Consider the following 17,075-nt stretch of genomic DNA (forward strand, 5'->3'; position numbering starts at 1 on the left):
TTTTTCATGGGGTTGGTCTACATTTATTTCCACAGAGCTCACTTACAGGAAACTCCAGGAGAGGGGCCACACTAGCAAACAGCTGCAGCACAAATGGTTTTCGGTGTAGAATGTAGAACTGGTGGCAGGCAAATTCGATGGCTTGACGCAACTGGGGGTTACTTTCATAATCGGAGTACACCTGTGGAAAAACGCCACGTATTCAGAAAATGCCTCAACAGCATATCAGAGTTGTGTTTGCTTTTAAAATTCATAGTTATGGAGGGGCACGTGGGTGGCTTAGTCGGTTAAGTATCTGACTCCTGATTTTTGGCTCAGGTCATACTCTCAGGGTCCTAAGTTCAAGCCCCGTGCCAGGCTCTGCAACGAACATGGAGACTGCTTAAGATTCTCTCCCTCTCCCCTTCCCTGCCCTCCCCCCGCCTGCCCCTCACAGTCTTTCTCTCTCTACAAAAACAAAACAAAAACAAAAGACCTCATAGCTATGGGAAGCATGGAGAGAAACGGCTAATTTAATACGCTGGTAGATGGGAGTATAACAGAGTATAACCTCTTTTGTGAGAAATTTGGTAATAAACATGAATATGCTTTTTCCTAGGGAGTTTGTAGCTAGGAATTTATCTCAAGAAAAGAATTGGACAAAGGTACAAAGATGGATAGACAGGAATTCCTACGTAATTTTGTTTACAATAGTGGAAAATTTCAAACAAATGAAACTATTCATAAATTGGGATAGGTTAAGTGACTTATGCTATATGCAAACAACAGAATATTATGTAGCTATTAGAAGGATGCTCTAGCACTGAATGTAGCTACATGAGAAAATGCCTGTGATACTCTTAGTGTGGTGTGAGAAAAGCAGGTACCAAACTCCAACATGTGGTATGATCCAACTTTTGTTCAAAAAAAAAAAAAAAAAAAAAAAGGCAGGATAGAGTGTAAGGATTTTCAAGAAGTATGAATAAATGGTTATCTAGGAAGGAGGGTTATGCATGATCTTTGTTTTCTCCTTTAAAATTTATCTTCTGGATTTTATAACAAGCATTCATTATTTTTAGAAATCTGTAAAAAAGTCATAAAAATAGAGAAAATTTCAGCTATTTAAAAATAGGAGAGGCCTGATACTCAAGAAAATGTCTTGCCCCTGTAGGTTGAACAAACCTTACTTTGCACAAGCATGAATTACTTTTATAATTAAAAAAAAAAAATTCTTTAGTTATTTGACAGAGAGCTAGAGAGCACAAGTAGGCAGAGCGGCCAGCAGAGGGCGAGGGAGAAGCAGGCTCCCTGCTGAGCAGGGATATGGGACTCTATCCCAGAACCCTGGGATCATGACCTGAGCCCAAGGCGGATGTTTAACCAACTGAGCCACCCAGGTGTCCCCAGTTTAATAATTTTTATTAAAACTTCCATAGAAGTAGAGGACTACGATGAGCCCCTAAGCTCTGTCTGAACTTTAACCACTACTCCTAAACATAGCCAGATACACATGAGACCTGAGTACATGAAAATTGTTCCTGCTGACTTAACCTCCTGCAGTCTCAGCATAGCAAGTGTAATAGCAGCAGAAATCTCGATTCAGAGATCAGAAAATCTCTCAGGAGAAACATCATCGGGACACTTGCCATACATTTGAGTAAAGAGAGCAGTGATTCCCAAACTTCTAGGGCATCAGACCCCCCGGGAGGTCTTATAAGAGTCCAGATGAATGAATGGGCCCTGACTCCACAGGTTCTGCTTAAGGAGGTCTGGGGTGGGGCCCAAGGATGTGTATTTCTAACAAATTCCCAGGCAATGCTGATGCTTCTGGTTCAGTGACAGCACTTTGGGAACCCCTCAAAGAGTGGATAGAGGAAATAGGAAAGCCTCTTCCAGGTCTGGGATATCTCAGGATAGATAGAACAGGGTATTGTGACCTTCCGGAAAATTCTGGGGAGATTTCACTTGGTGCTGTCGACTGCCACAAAAGCAGATAACTCCATCCTTTAAAAGTCTTAGTACAGGTCTTGTTGACCTGCCGTAGGGGCAGGTGATTTTCTGGAGAGGAGGCTGAGCCACACCTGCAGCATGGTGGGCAGGATCCACTGGTAGCCGCTGAGAGAGAACAGGTGGTTGAAGTGCACCGCGCTGTTGATGACGGTGGCGGCGTATTGCCGGAGCAGGGCGCTGTCTTCTGGGTGGAGGATCAGAGCCCCGTTGAACACATTGAGGAAGAGCATGATTTCATCTCCCCAGGGAAACTCGCTCGGCATGCCCAGGAACATCTCTTCCAGGAGCTGGATCCACAAGCTTTTCTGAAGAGTGTCGAGGCCGAACAGCTCCTTGCCAGCTGTGAGAACATGAAACAGCAGAGACAGAATTAGCCCCACGCCAATCCTGTCGGCGTGGGAGGACGAGCCCCGCGGAGGGCACTGCTGCTTCCCATTTGTTCCAATCTGGGATGTGACGATGTGCTGAGGAAATGCTTCCAGCACACGCTGCTGCCGCTGGTCTCACACCCCCTGGTTCTCAAAGGACTTCCATCATCACCTCTTTGATTCGACTCTGTAGGCAAGACACGGCTGGTATTTGCAGCGTGTTGCTAATGCTTCAACTGTGGCTTTGAGAAAAAAGTTAGTTGTTGCAGAAAGGAAATGGCAGGGCTGGGTCTGGTTCTAGATCTCTAAACTCCTGGACAGACTAGAGCTCTTTCTACCTTTTGCTCTGGAGCTTCTGGCTGGAGAAGATATTGAACACTGGGAGGCTAATTGTGAATATCTTAAGTTAATAAGTGAGTCACCCTGCAAGGCTTCAAAGAGAGTCTCTTTCTGTCTCTCTGTCTCTAACTAACTCTCCATTCAGGTGTAACTCAGAGTAAAACAAACATGCACAGATCTCTAATGGAGAGTTCCATGACTTTTGACAAAAATACACACTCATGTAACCAACGCACTAGTCAATATATAGACCATTTCATCATCTCAGAAAGTTCCTAGGAGCTCCATTGCACCCCCCAACTCAGAGGAAACCACTGTCCTGATTTCTGTAAATGAATTTTGCCTCCTGAAGTTCATATGAACGCCTGATCTTCACTTAATCAAGTAATAATACCTACTACTACCTACCCTAACAATACCATACTACTGCTTCAACTGCTTATGGAAAGAAGATGTGATATATATATATATATATATATATATATATATATATATATGAAAACTACTCAGCCATCAAAAAATAAAATCTTGCAATTTGCGATGACATGGTGGATGGAACTAGAGGGTACTATGCTAAGCTAAATAAGTCAATCAGAGAAAGACAATTATCATATGATCTCACTGATATGTGGAATTTAAGAAACAAGACAGAGGATCATGGGGGTGGGGGGAATAAAACAAGACAAAACCAGATAGGAAGAAAAACCATAAGAGACTTTTAATCATAGGAAACAACCTGAGGGTTGCTGGAGGGGACAGGGGTTGGGAGATGGAGTAACTGAGTGATAGGCATTAAGGAGGGTACGTGATGTAATGAGTACAGTATTATATAAGACTGATGAGTCACTGACCTCTGCCTCTGAAACCAATAATACTTTATGTATTAATTAATTGAATTTAAATTAAAAAAACAAAAACCAAAAATCCCTGCTTATGGTTAGTTAAGAACAGTGGTCTCCGTTTGATCCCTGGAATATCATCATCGACATCACCTAGGAACTTGCTGAAATTTGAGTTCCTGGGCTCCATTTCAGAGCTACTGAATGAGGAAGTGGGCAGGGTGGACCCAGCAATCTTTGTTTATCAGATTCTCCAGGTGATTCTGATGCCTCAGGCTGAGAAGCACGGGCTTAGAGAAACTTCGGCTGGTAATGATGCTTTCCAGCTGAGGACCAAACAAAGGCTTAGGAAGCCCAAGAAAAAAATGCATTTTTTTTTTTTTTTGATACCTTGTGGATCACTGAAGAGTGAAAATTCAGCGTCAATAGCACTTCGGGGGAATGAGGGTAGTCGGAGGAGGTCTTCCTGGAGCATGGAGACATGGGACTGTTTGTGGGCTGTGGGGATCTTCTGAGTCAGGGAGATGAGAAACAAAACCCGCCCGACTTCCTCCAGCTTCCGAGTGAACACCTAGCAGCAAACAAAAGCAGGAGCAGAGGAAAAGGAGAATTAGCAACCCTGAAATTAAAAGGAGTGAAGATCTTGAAGTAAAATCTTTCCGATTAAAAAAAAAAAAAAAAAATTAAGGGGGGGGCAGTGTTGAATTGAGGGAGAAATTTTTTTTTCTTTACCCCACCGAAAGAGCAAACAATGCTTGATTGACTCTTACTTCCTGTACCCGCCTGTTCCACAGAAGGAAGTGTTTCTCAGGGGTTTGCAGGCTGCCGGAGCACAATGCAAGCATTGTCAGGAATCCTTCCATATTAAATAGAGCCCATTTGTCTGGATGTCACAGTGTGGAAGATTTTTTCCAGCAGGAGCCAGTCAGTAAGTTCCAAGTGCCTCTACCATTTCCACTGATGCCTTAAGCTGTTCTGGGTTTTTCCTCTTAAAAAAGGACTGAAATGGGATCCAGGCAGAACCTATCTTGGGACAAAAGCTGATGGGACCTAGATAGCATGGACAGGATTCTCTTGGTCCCTTCTCTTTGTTCCTTTTCTATTGATGATGGGTGCGTAGGGGCTATCATGGGCAGTCCAAAGCTGCTGAGGAAGCTCCAGGGCCAGAACCACAGGCTTGAATACTACAGTTTCCCTGCAAAACTCAGAAAGAAATCTTAAAATTCCAACTTGGAGTGTATGTAGAACAACAGCTCCATTTTATGCAATTTTAAAACATATTCTTAAACATAAATAGAAAACACTAATGAAGTGCTATGTTGATTACGGTTTTAATTCTTTTGCTGCCAAAATCAGGGGCTGAGATAACTTGGGGGTAATTAGTTTAGAAATTATACAGTTACGTATACTTAAGACCCAATACCTCACAGTTTGTAATACTTGCTTCTTTCCACTGCAGTTCAGGTTGTTTATGCTAACTATATTTTTAATTATTTAAGTGGTCTAATTCTATGCCATTTTCATTCATTTCATGAAGTTATTTTGAATCATTTGATGTCAAAATAACCTTGATATGTGCAGAGAAACAGAAAAGATAAATTATCCTGAAATTCTTGTTTAGACATTTTATTAAAAATAAATTAATGTGGGGGGGGTGTGCCTGGATGGCTCAGTCAATTAAGGTCTTGGATTTTGGCTCAGGTCATGATCTCAGGTTCCTGGGATGAAGCCCCCTGTTGAGTGCACTTGGTGTGGAGTCTGCTTGATAGTTCCTTCCTCCACCCCTTAGCCTATCCTTCCTATTTGGGCATGTGCAAGAGTGCACGTGCTCTCTCTCTCTGTAATAAAATCTTTAAAAATGAAAAAAAATGAATTTAACACATAAACTATAATAAAATTGTATCATTATTCAAATTGTGGACTACTGTTATATTTCTCATACAAATAGTGAATTTCTTTATTTTGTTCTTCAATCATATATTTAAATACAACTGCTTGATTATGTCTCCTCCTGTTTTAAGGGAAATTAGTAAATGCCTGAGGCCAGGTGACCAGTCAATGGCAGAGCTAAGACTGTATCCAAGTCTCTGCAGCTTAGCTCAGTGCTTTTCCCAGGCATTATACATTGATCCCTTTTATTTTATTTTTCCCAACTAGTGTAAACCTCTGTGGCAACTTTCTTAGCGTGACATTTGTGTACTTCCAATCCTGGTTTACAAAAATGTGAAAAGAAAACTTGGAAACCAGTAGATAAATAAATTCAAAGATTTCTAGCATTTATACCCAACGATTTGTCATAGCATTAATCTGAGTGAGTGTTCCTTGATCCTTTTACATTATGATCCAAATTATGAAAACTAACACGTGATTTTTGGGAACTATTGATTGAGGATCTACCCATTCATTCTCTCTGGAGAGGACTGAATCAGAATCTCAGGATTGGCAACACATTCACTGATCATCTATCCCAATGACTTGATAAAACCATATAATAAATTAGAGGAGGGCAGGCACCTGCTTCTGAATGAGCTCCTGTCCTTTCTCCGGATGCATATGTACAAGGTTCAGCTGTGGGGATACCGATCTCCGGAAAGGATAAATATCCCGAACATATGTCTGTGGCAGGATTACACAAAGAGACAAAAAAGAGTTCAGATGATTAAACGTTTGACTCTCATTTCCTCTTTACCCAAATGTCAAGCAAAGTTATGTATTTTCTAAAAGTTTTATCATTTATGCTTTCCAATTCTATAAAATCCTAGGGAAGAGAAATCCCCACCTCAGAAAAGCATCAAACCACCTAGGCTTAGCATCCTTTCCAAACACTAGGGTGCTCCATCAGGAGCAGAGGAGCCAAGGGCAATTTAATAAAGGACATTCTGGAAGAAGAAAGTCATTTTAAAATGATGGCCTTGAGGTGCCCTTTGATCATTAGGTCAGGTCACCAGGGTCACACTCAACATAATAAAAAAAGGAACAAGGACATAAAAATTCCAAGCAGACACACATACTTAATATCTGGGCAACTTAATTTTTCATCAGGAGGTAGTAATAATGAATGCTTAACTTGCCTTATCACCTTTAATTATTGCAACGTAGGGCAGATACTATTATCATCCTCTTCATTTTACAGACAAGGAAAATGAAGAGCACAAAGGTGCAGTGGCTCGTCCAAAGCTACACTGACATAAGCTGGTGTCACCGAAGGGGCCTTACTCCCAACCTCTGAACAGCAATGGCTCCCCGAGTGAGAACAACATTCCGGAAAGGCATGACAAGTTTCCGACACAACTCAGCAGGAGAGCATCACTGCCCAGTCTCACCTTATTGTAGTGGATAAGGTTCCATCGTTTGTCCATGAGAAAATAATGGGTTGACTGAGATTCTGGGATGTTAAAAAACTCCAGACATTCCTAGAACAAGAATAAACAAATGTTGATGGAGAACATACCATGTGCCAGGTAGTATGCTGGAAGATACAAATATCACGAAAACAAAGTAACTTTAAGGATTCTAAGGATTATAGATATTGCATACTTTTTATATGTATATAGGTATGGATACACATTGGATTTGGATACACAGTTGCACAAAGAATGACATAATAGAGACTGATGGTGTAATATAAACCATCTGCTCTCCAAGTGCTAAAAGATGTGCAATTATAAATTCAGACTGAAGAGTGAACTGTGGAGGCACAGTGGCATCTACTGGTCTCAACGCCAGGAAGAAAGCATGTTTGGTAACGCCATTAAAAATAACACAAGCTACAACACATTGAGCCATTATTGTATACTGTTTTCTGAGCTCGATGCCCTCCATGTCAGTAACTTGGATACCCTGCACTAGTACCCCAGTACTGGTGAAAAAGAATCTGAGCCTGGAGAGGTCCTGTTCGATTTAGGGCACAATGGTTATGGTAGAATCAGGGTTGGGACTCTGTTTGCCTTCCTGCTACTCTAGTATTCAGTGTGAGTAGGAGAATGCAGTGGTTGTTGAAGTTTGCTGCACTGGGCCTCAGAAATTCTCTGGCAATGTCTGGGTAAGGCCCGAAGGAGGCATTTTGTACTGAAATAAGATATACACGTTTGGTTCAACTGAATTTTTCAGAGACACTTTCTGCTTCTGTCTGGGCTTGGAGCTGTGTTCTAGGAAATCAGCATACTAAAAGTTTGGAATCCAGATTGATGGGGAATCGCTGTAGTACTTTACTTACTACGTTACCTTAAAAGCCTTACCGGTGTGTTTAACAATGGATTGTCTTTCTGCTGAAGGGCACAACTACCAAAACCATTAAGTGGTGATGCAACATGGGGGCTTAAGTGGGTACGAGAAGAATAAATGAAACAAGATGGGATTGGGAGGGAGACAAACCATAAGTGACTCTTAATCTCACAAAACAAACTGAGGGTTGCTGGGGGGAGGGGGATTGGGAGAAGGGGGTGGGATTATGGACATTGGGGAGGGTATGTGCTTTGGTGAGTGCTGTGAAGTATGTAAACCTGGTGATTCACAGACCTGTACCCCTGGGGATAAAAATATATGTTTATAAAAAATAAAAAAATTATATTAAAAAAAAAAGATACTTTCTTGACTCACCTGATTTATTCTCAGGTATATTGTTCTGCTTCTTCACTCATTTTTTGTATGTGGAAGTCAGACAGTATACTGTGCAACTAAGTGCCAGAGAAAGGGTCCCTGGCAGGATCAGCAGCTCCCAGATCCTGTCCTAGCTCCTTCCGTGTGCAACTTGAGGGCCCCTGCAGAACCACCCCCAAGTGATGCCAGGGAGCTCTGAAGCAGGAATCGACAGCATTCCCAGGGGAGATAGTACACATGAGAGTGTCAAGTTCTGCTTCAGTTGCAGGAGGAGCTGGATGTATTTGTCTACCTGAACGCAGAGCTACAATGTTGGCAGGTGTGGGGAAGGTCACGGAAGTAAACCGGGGAAGTACATGGTAGTGGAGCAGATTCTACAAGGGGTAAGTCAATGCACATATTCATTTGAAGATAGGAAAATATCATTCTAAATGGACGACCAGTGAAGTGGCCACAGACATTGTGCGTTAAAAAATCATTTCTGTCAAAAGCTATTCCTACCTTGAGCAGGGCTTCGAACTGAGTGTCTTCATGGACTGGTAACTGAGTTGGGATATCACACTCATTCTGTCCGTGAACGACCAAGGTTTTGGTACCTACAGAAGGCAAACACAATCATAAGCTGAACTCCACTCTAGTCAAATTTATCTGTAAGGCACAAAATATTAAAATATTCTCAGTGGGCTGATATTTTTTGTTATTGTTACCCTTAGTGACTGCTTAAGGTAAATAAATTATGTATTGGAATAATATCACTCTTTTCTAGTTAAAATAGATGTTTTATTTTTTAAAAGAATTTATTTATTTATTTGACAGAGAGAGATCACAAGTAGGCAGAGAGGCAGGCAGAAAGAGAGAGAGGAGGAAGCAGGCTCCCTGCTGAGCAGAGAGCCCGATGCGGGACTCGATCCCAGGACCCTGGGATCATGACCTGAGCCGAAGGCAGTGGCTCAACCCACTGAGCCACCCAGGCTCCCCTAAAATAGATGTTTTATAAGTATTTACCAATTAAGTAACAAAAGCCACCATTTATGGAGTTCCCAATACTTTTATATGTATTTTATGTGCATAATACTTAAATCTCACAACAACTCTATGATATGGGTTTCATTGTGCTTATTCTACAAATGAGAAAACAAAGGAAACGGACTTGTAAGTTCTTACAGGTAAGAGCTTATAAGTAATTTAGTCAAAACCATATTTATTTATTTTTAAATTAATTTAGTTATTTTCAGAAAAACAGTAGTTATTATTTTTTCACCACACCCAGTGCTCCATGCAATCTGTGCCCTCTATAATACCCACCATCTGGTACCCCAACCTCCCACCCCCCCCGCCACTTCAAACCCCTCAGATTGTTTTTCAGAGTCCATAGTCTCTCATGATTCACCTCCCCTTCCAATTTCCCTCAACTCCCTTCTCCTCTCTAACACCCCTTGTCCTCCATGATATTTGTTATGCTCCACAAATAAGTGAAACCATATGATAATTGACTCTCTCTGCTTGACTTATTTCACTCAGCATAATCTCTTCCAGTCCTGTCCATGTTGCTACAAAAGTTGGGTATTCATCCTTTCTGATGGAGACATAATACTCCATAGTGAATATGGACCACATCTTCCTTATCCATTCGTCCGTTGAAGGGCATCTTGGTTCTTTCCATAGTTTGGCGACCGTGGCCATTGCTGCTATAAACATTGGGGTACAGATGGCCCTTCTTTTCACGACATCTGTATCTTTGTTTTTTTGAATAGAAGTTTATTTGGCCACTGCAGGTCACTGTTAGAAACCATACATGAAACACCTCCCACAACATTGGCTTCTCCCTCCCCCTCCCCGGAGCCTGAAGAACACAGCATCTGCAGGTGGGCAGACTGGGACCTGAAACTGTTCCCCCACACAAGCCTCGGGTTCTCAAGCAAAACATTTGAGTAACTTCCATCACTGTTTGTTTAGGTATGGAGCAAAAACAATGATGCCTACTTTGTAGTGTCCCTTGAAGATTAAACAAGACGATGGATAGATCTTAAATATCTGGCCCATGGTGTGATGAAAGGTGTTATGTGAAGACTGGTGACTGGGGATAAACTCCATTCTTCCCACAGCAGGCCTCTTCCCCCAGGGCCCACTTTTGTCACACTAACCTCTCACTGAAATTTAACATTTTCTTCCACTGTGAATGCAGGCAACAAATAACATCACTTTTGAGATTGGTCCAGAGGCTAAGCCTATGGCTGTTGGGACATATTGCTTAGATTTATTGGATGTTTCTTCTTTCTTTCTTTCTTTCTTTCTTTCTTTCTTTCTTTCTTTCTTTCTTTCTTTCTCTCTTTCTCTCTCTCTCTCTCTCTCTCTCTCTTTTTCTTCTTCTTCTTCTTCTTCTTTTTTTTAGCTATAAATATGGTAGATTTTATTTTTTTGATTTAATTTGACTTTTTTCAGTGTTCCAAAATTCATTGTTTATGCACCACACCCAGTGCTCCATGCAATATGTGTCCTCCATAATACCCACCACCAAGCTCACCCATCCCCCCCGCCCCTCTCCCTTCCAAAACCCTCAGATTGTTTCTCAGGGTCCACAGTCTCTCATGGTTCATCTCTCCCTCTGATTTCCCCCAATTCAATTTTCCTTTCCTTCTTCTAATGTCCTCCATGTTATTCCTTATGCTCCATGAGTAAGTGAAACCATATGTTAATTGATTCTCTCTGCTTGACTTATTTCACTCAGCATAAGTTCCTCCAGTCCCGTCCATGTTGATACAAAAGTTGGGTATTCATCCTTTCTGATGGAGATGTAATATTCCAATGTATATATGAACTATATCTTCTTTATCCATTTGTCCTTTGAAGGGTGTCTTGGCCCTTTCCACAGTTTGGTGATTGTGACCATTGCTGCTATGAACATTGGGGAACAGATGGCCCTTCTTTTCATTGCATCTGTATCTTAAGGGTAAATACCCAGTAGTGCAATTGCTGGGTCATAGGGTAGCTCTATTTTTAATTTTTAAAGGAATCTCACACTGTTTTCCAAAGTGACTGCACCAACTTGCCTTCCCACCAACAGTGTAAGAGGGTTCCCCTTTCTCCACATCCTTTCCAACACACATTGTTTACTGTCTTGTTGATTTTGGCCATTCTAACTGGTGTAAGGTGGTATCTCAATGTGGTTTTGATTTGAATTTCCCCAATGGCTAATGACGATGAACATTTTTTCATGTGTCTGTTAGCCATTTTTATGTCTTCATTGGAGAAGTGTCTGTTCATGTGTTCTACCCATTTTTGGATGTAATTATCTTTTTTGGGGGTGTTGAGTTTGAGGAGTTCTTTATATATTGGATATCAACCCTTTGAAAGACACATTTGTTTAGCACAAGGGTCAGAATTCAAACCCTAAACATGGCAATAAGTACTATATCCCTGTATTTTAAATGAGATGATCATGCAGTAATGGTTGAGAAAATATAAACAGAGATATTAGCAAAACAATGACAAGCATCTGGAATGCAGTTTAAATTTACATTTTCTGTATTTTTCTTGGCTAGGGTGTTAGTACTTATTCTACTTCATTCATTCATTATAAGTCTTTGTGAATGTCATGATATACCTTGACTTTTAATGAGCTGTTTTTAAGTCTGTGAATGACAACATGAGCTTCTTTGCTGTAATAAAAAATGATCACCTTGTTGGATAACCTATTGAACATATAAATACACAACTTCCATTTATGGAATGCTTGCTATGAGTCAGGTATGATAGCAAGTATTTTATCTACCTAAACGCATTGATTACTCATGATTGTGCCATATGACTCACATCCTTGTTTTATCCATGAGTAAAGAAATCTTGAAAAATGGTGTACTTTTTTTTTAAAGCTAATACTAACTATATTAATAAATGACAGTCATGTGATTTTAATGCAGACCTCTACACTGCCATAACTTGTATTCTCATCTTTATAAAATTGTGTCTTTCTCTTTATTTTAATACACGAATCATCTCATATTTTCTTAGTCACTGCACCAGGATAAAGCCTTGGAAGAGTTTCTATCTTAAGGAAAAGCAAACTATCAGGAGTGAAAAAGACCCTTAGCCCAAGTTTACATCACACTTCATGTTCTTTTGTTGCTCTCCTTTCTTTCTTCCTGCTTGTCCCTTTTCCAATTCTTCATAAAGCCGTCTCTTTGGAGTTTACAAAGATCTGGGGTCCATGCCATGCAAACAGTATTGTTCCCCTTGCGGTGCCAAACATTCATTCAGAAAGACTCCCTGTTCAGCTGGCCCTGTGTGATAGACTCAAATACATCTTCAACCCTGGCTGCTCTTCAAGGACGGATGCACGTGGCTCAGTTCTGATGTCTCCCCTTTCATCTGGCAACTGCTGACTTTTAAAGGGTCTATTGTACTTCTTCAGATTGTATTAAACAAAAATTCTTTGAAGCCCTCAACACCAGGGTCAGGACTCTTGACAGTCTTCTCAGAATGAAAGAGGCAGCTGGTCTTTAAAAGGTTTATTTATATGCTTAAACAAAGAGAAAAGTTATGTCACCCAATAGCAGTAATGGGTTACCTGGCATGGAAGCGGTCACCAGCAGCTTTACCTCGCACTGTTCCTTCTTCATGGTCTGCTTGAGATCCTTGAAGAAGAGGCCCTCTACATAACCCACCACCTCCCACAGGAAAGTCAGGGTGGCTGAAATGGCATCCATCCCCCACTCACAGGGGGTTCGCACGAAGTACATGATTAATCCCACCTAGAAGAACAGGAAGAGGTCACAAAACCATGATAACCCTGAGCCAACATATTCTCATTGGCTCTTTTTTTCTTAATCAAATATTCTTTTGTTCCTTCATATTCTCTGTTCAATGGTTCCTCTAATACTTTCAGTGGCCGTGAGCAAGAGAGCAGAACTGGAAAGCCAACCAGAACAGGCTGACATACGTTTTTGTGTATCATGGGAATGCTGATTTAAGACAAAAGCAGAAGATTGTTTTTCCAGGCTTCAAGTCACTTGGTAGTTCAGGTACTGAGGCCACTCCAAATTGAGCTCTATGTGACATTTGCTGAAACAGTATTTGCAGATTGGATTATGTCTAACCAGTGAGCCAGTGAACACTGTGCTTGGTTGAATTGGTGAACTTAACAGATTTTTCTTTGTGTCTCCTAAAATCTTGAAAATCTCTGTGTCCTTTTGTACATATTAAAATGTCTCATCATAAGGTAATTTTTTTGTTAATAGACTATATTAAACATTCTCCACATTGAAGTAAAACGTGGATTGACTAATCAAAATATGTATTTTAACAAATTTTGATGAAATTAGTTTTAAGTACTTTATTCAACAGTGCACAACAAAATCATAAAGAAATAACATCAAAGTTTCCCCCCTCATGGCTTTATCGATTATATCTTGAAAAATTTAATCCTAGAAATCTTTCCAGTTATGTGGAAAGGATCAGCCTATGGTGTTACTAACCTAACCTGCTTTGGTGGTTCTGAAGGCTAACCACCCTAATGAGGGCCAAACCTCACCTCTAGGAGAAATCTATCAAAGATTGGAAAAGGTGGTAAGTCCTATCGGGTTTGTGTGTGTGTGTGTGTGTTCTGTGTGTTTTTTTGTGTTTACTTTTTTGGCATGGGTGCAAAAAGGTGATTTTATTAAAGGACGGGGACAGTATCCGTGTTCAGAAGGAGCTACTGACCATCCTGTGGGCTTAAAGTGCCTTGATCTAGGTGCCTAGGTGGCTCAGTGGGTTAAGCCTTGGCCTTCAGCCCAGGTCATGATCTCAGGATCCTGGGATCGAGCCCTGCTTTGGGCTCTCTGCTTGGTGGGGAACATGCTTCCCCCTCTCTCTCTCTGCCTGCCTCTCTGCCTACTTGCCTTGATCCATCATAAATGAGGCTTCCTTAAAACTCATGCAGTACATCAGATTCCTTCTCTGTATTTCACATCTTCAATGCATCTGGTGATATCTGGGCTGGTCAGGATGGGTCTTTCTTGTGAACAGTAGAGGAATGAAGTTTGAGATGGCAGGCATGCTCACAAAGTGTATATTAGTGTATATTTTTAAGTTGAGCATTTGGAGATTTATTTCCTTAAAACTATCTAAGCACCAAATCCCTTTAAAAGTTTTCATATACCCCGAGATGGGCTCACACCCCAGGGTGAAGGTCACTGTGTCACAGTTAAATAAAGAGTCCCCAACAATATTAGAAGAGAGGGGTCACTGGTCCCAACATGCCCACTATACATATCCTTAAGTCCTTAGACAAGAGAGATACATGATAAGCGTAATGGTTGAAAAAGGAATTTGTCCTTCACTGTTTTACCATTCTGACTATAGTCCATTCAAAGCATCCATATACTTGGGATTTGGGGAAAGATGAGGGTTTAGAGAGAAATGAAAAATAGGAATTTATATTCATGTAAAACAAGGTTATACAACAAAGCCAAAGCGTGGCCAGATCTTTTCTCTATTAGCTTGTCAATTACCTAGATGGGGGGATCTATGTCTGGCATTAAGGCTTATTTAGAGTTGACAGGGAAGAGTATGGAAGACAGGAAATGAAATGTCCATCTTCTTTTCCCAAGGCTGAAGGACAATGGAGAGCAGTGGTCCAGATGAGCATCTCCCCTACCCAGGGACCCGAGGGAATGGGCAGACACACGGAAGGGACTTTTGCCTCCAGTCTCTGTTAGGGTCACTGACAGAAGTTTACCTCAAAGCCCTTTGATACCAACTGGAATGCTACACAAACATGGTAGGGCACATATTTAACCTGAGGAAGGCCCTGACATATGGCTTTGATAACCTACCTTTGGTTTTTCTGTTGTGTACATAGGACCAAGAAATACCAGAGAGTTTGACCAGAGAACTTTCTGGATAGAATCACCACAGACTGGTGTCACTGAGCCTAATGCTCTAGCCAGGGATCTCCCTAAGCTGGAGCCATAGGGAACATGCAACCAGAATCTAGAGGGGTGTTTAGCACCAGCAGGAGCTGAGGTGAGGTGGTCTCTCAGCAAGTGCCACTGGCGGCCCATAGACTAAGGTCATCACAGCTGTGGGCTCTGGCTTCCACCAGCCAGGCATCAGATAGAGAACATTATCTCACAAAGGGAGGAGCTAGAGCAAACATTGAACAGGAGACAGAATGCTGAACAAATGTAGGAGTGCTGACAATACTGACTCTAATGTTGGCCCTCCATCTCATTCATGTCCCTGCAGTGACTTCCCTTGTTGCTATGTGTCCCAAGTCCCTTGGAGGTGAAGGTAGGCCCTGACCAGAATGCGGGAGGGCTACCCTTATTCCTCATTGCCATGCCCTTGCTCTATAAAAGCTGCGGATTAAGGCCTGGACTTTGCAGAAAATAGCTGTCTAGCCCTTGGATTGGTGTCTTCCCCCCTTCCCTGTCTGAATACAGTTCTGTATGAATGGTATAGAGTGGCTGGCTTTGTTTTTCCATCTCAAAGTTCTCTGTCTGGAGGATGTTTTGCTGCCCTCCCTCCACCTCCCAACAACAAAGATCTTTTCTCTCTCCAACCCCACAGAATGTTTAGAGATGAAAGAAGTTGGAAGGGAGGAGAATTCCTAGAGACTAAATATTTTTAGCCAAGAGAGACTGAACACTATCCAAAGTTACTATTTATATGTTTTTATCAATCTGAACTTAGGACTGGATTGGACACTTATTTATATTCTTTCCCTTGTCAACCAGCTGGTGGACACTCAGGAAGAAAGCCAAATCAGCCATAGATGAGAGAAAGGCATTACACATTTGCTCTGCACGTAAGAGGTGTAGGGTTAAGTCTTTCATTCTGTTACAGATGCATGTGGATACCTCTTCTCTTTCCCTACCTGCCAGGAGACTGACAATCGTAAGGGAGACAGAATTCCTCCCAATACAAACATTTACGTAGCCATCTGTCTGGATTAAGGTGCAGTTTCAAAGAAGAGGCATCAAGCTAATAGCCCCCAACTTGAATATTCATTTAGGGTGTAAGGCAGAGATCCTATAGAAACTGGAATATTCTGGAGGGTTCAGGAAGGAGCTGTCAGGATGGTTTCAAGCAAAGATAGCTGCTATGGAAAAATACACTCACAAATACTTTCCATCTAGGGCAACATTTGCCTCTGTGTGTGTATATTTTAAAAGTGATATAGGAAAAAGGAAAAATGACTAGAATGACATACAAGGTTTCTCAACAGAAAACCAAAATTAAGAACCAGCATAAGCAAGTTGTATAATGCCAAAGGAAGATAAAGATGACACTGATATTTGCGGAGTGCTCACCACATGCCAAGTAGTGTGTCAGGAGGGACTTCCCCATACGAACAATGGTGAATTTAGCTGACCATGATCTACCTTCAATCACATCATTAATGGGAATTTATTGGCAAAAATTCCCTATGGCCTTTTCCCTCGTGTTGCTGCTTCCTAATTGGGAATGAACACTTACTGGAGGTGAAAACTCACCAAGTAGTTGAAGAGGATGTGAGACGTCTGAGCAGGAAAATCTCCAATATTTAAGAGAAGTTTGCGCAGCATGTACATTAACTCATCCTGAAAGAAGAAGAGAATTTCATCTCACTCAGTGCCCATACTAGAGGAAATAAAATTAATTTCTTAAAAAATGGGGGAGGCTCTAACTTTTCCCTTTTGTTGGTTTCCATTATGTTCAGCATTTTAATGTAGTATATGCAATACTTATTAAACAGCATTTAAACAAACTATAATACCTTTTCTTAGGGGCTAATCTATGGAATCACTGAACAGTAGTTAGGTTTTTTTAGATAAAAATTTAGACTCTGTCTATTGGTCATAGACAAATCACAGGAGAGCAATACATTTACTCAACTCTATTTGCTCTAATTTCCAGGTGTGATGGAAATGTAAGACAGACCTATCTTGAGAAGCCATTAAACAAATGTGGTTTAATG

General features: G+C 41.2%; 1 protein-coding gene across 16 annotated transcripts in view; it reads right to left on the reverse strand.

The window, feature by feature from the left end:
• The window catches only part of UNC80 (unc-80 homolog, NALCN channel complex subunit), a 228,264-nt gene that overhangs the window by 49,429 nt on the left and 161,760 nt on the right, over window positions 1-17,075 (reverse strand). For all 16 annotated transcript variants that reach the window (XM_082691601.1, XM_082691598.1, XM_082691597.1 and 13 more), the window contains 8 exons: window positions 16,612-16,698; window positions 12,702-12,885; window positions 8,636-8,730; window positions 6,859-6,948; window positions 6,050-6,151; window positions 3,926-4,106; window positions 2,061-2,329; window positions 47-181 (listed from right to left, as the gene is read on the reverse strand). In XM_082691601.1, the coding sequence (XP_082547727.1) occupies window positions 47-181; window positions 2,061-2,329; window positions 3,926-4,106; window positions 6,050-6,151; window positions 6,859-6,948; window positions 8,636-8,730; window positions 12,702-12,885; window positions 16,612-16,698 (1,143 nt within the window). The remainder of the gene's footprint in view (window positions 1-46; window positions 182-2,060; window positions 2,330-3,925; window positions 4,107-6,049; window positions 6,152-6,858; window positions 6,949-8,635; window positions 8,731-12,701; window positions 12,886-16,611; window positions 16,699-17,075) is intronic.

The sequence above is a fragment of the Mustela nivalis genome, assembly GCF_964662115.1.
Source record: "Mustela nivalis genome assembly, chromosome: 11".
NCBI classification, from domain to species: Eukaryota; Metazoa; Chordata; class Mammalia; order Carnivora; family Mustelidae; genus Mustela; species Mustela nivalis.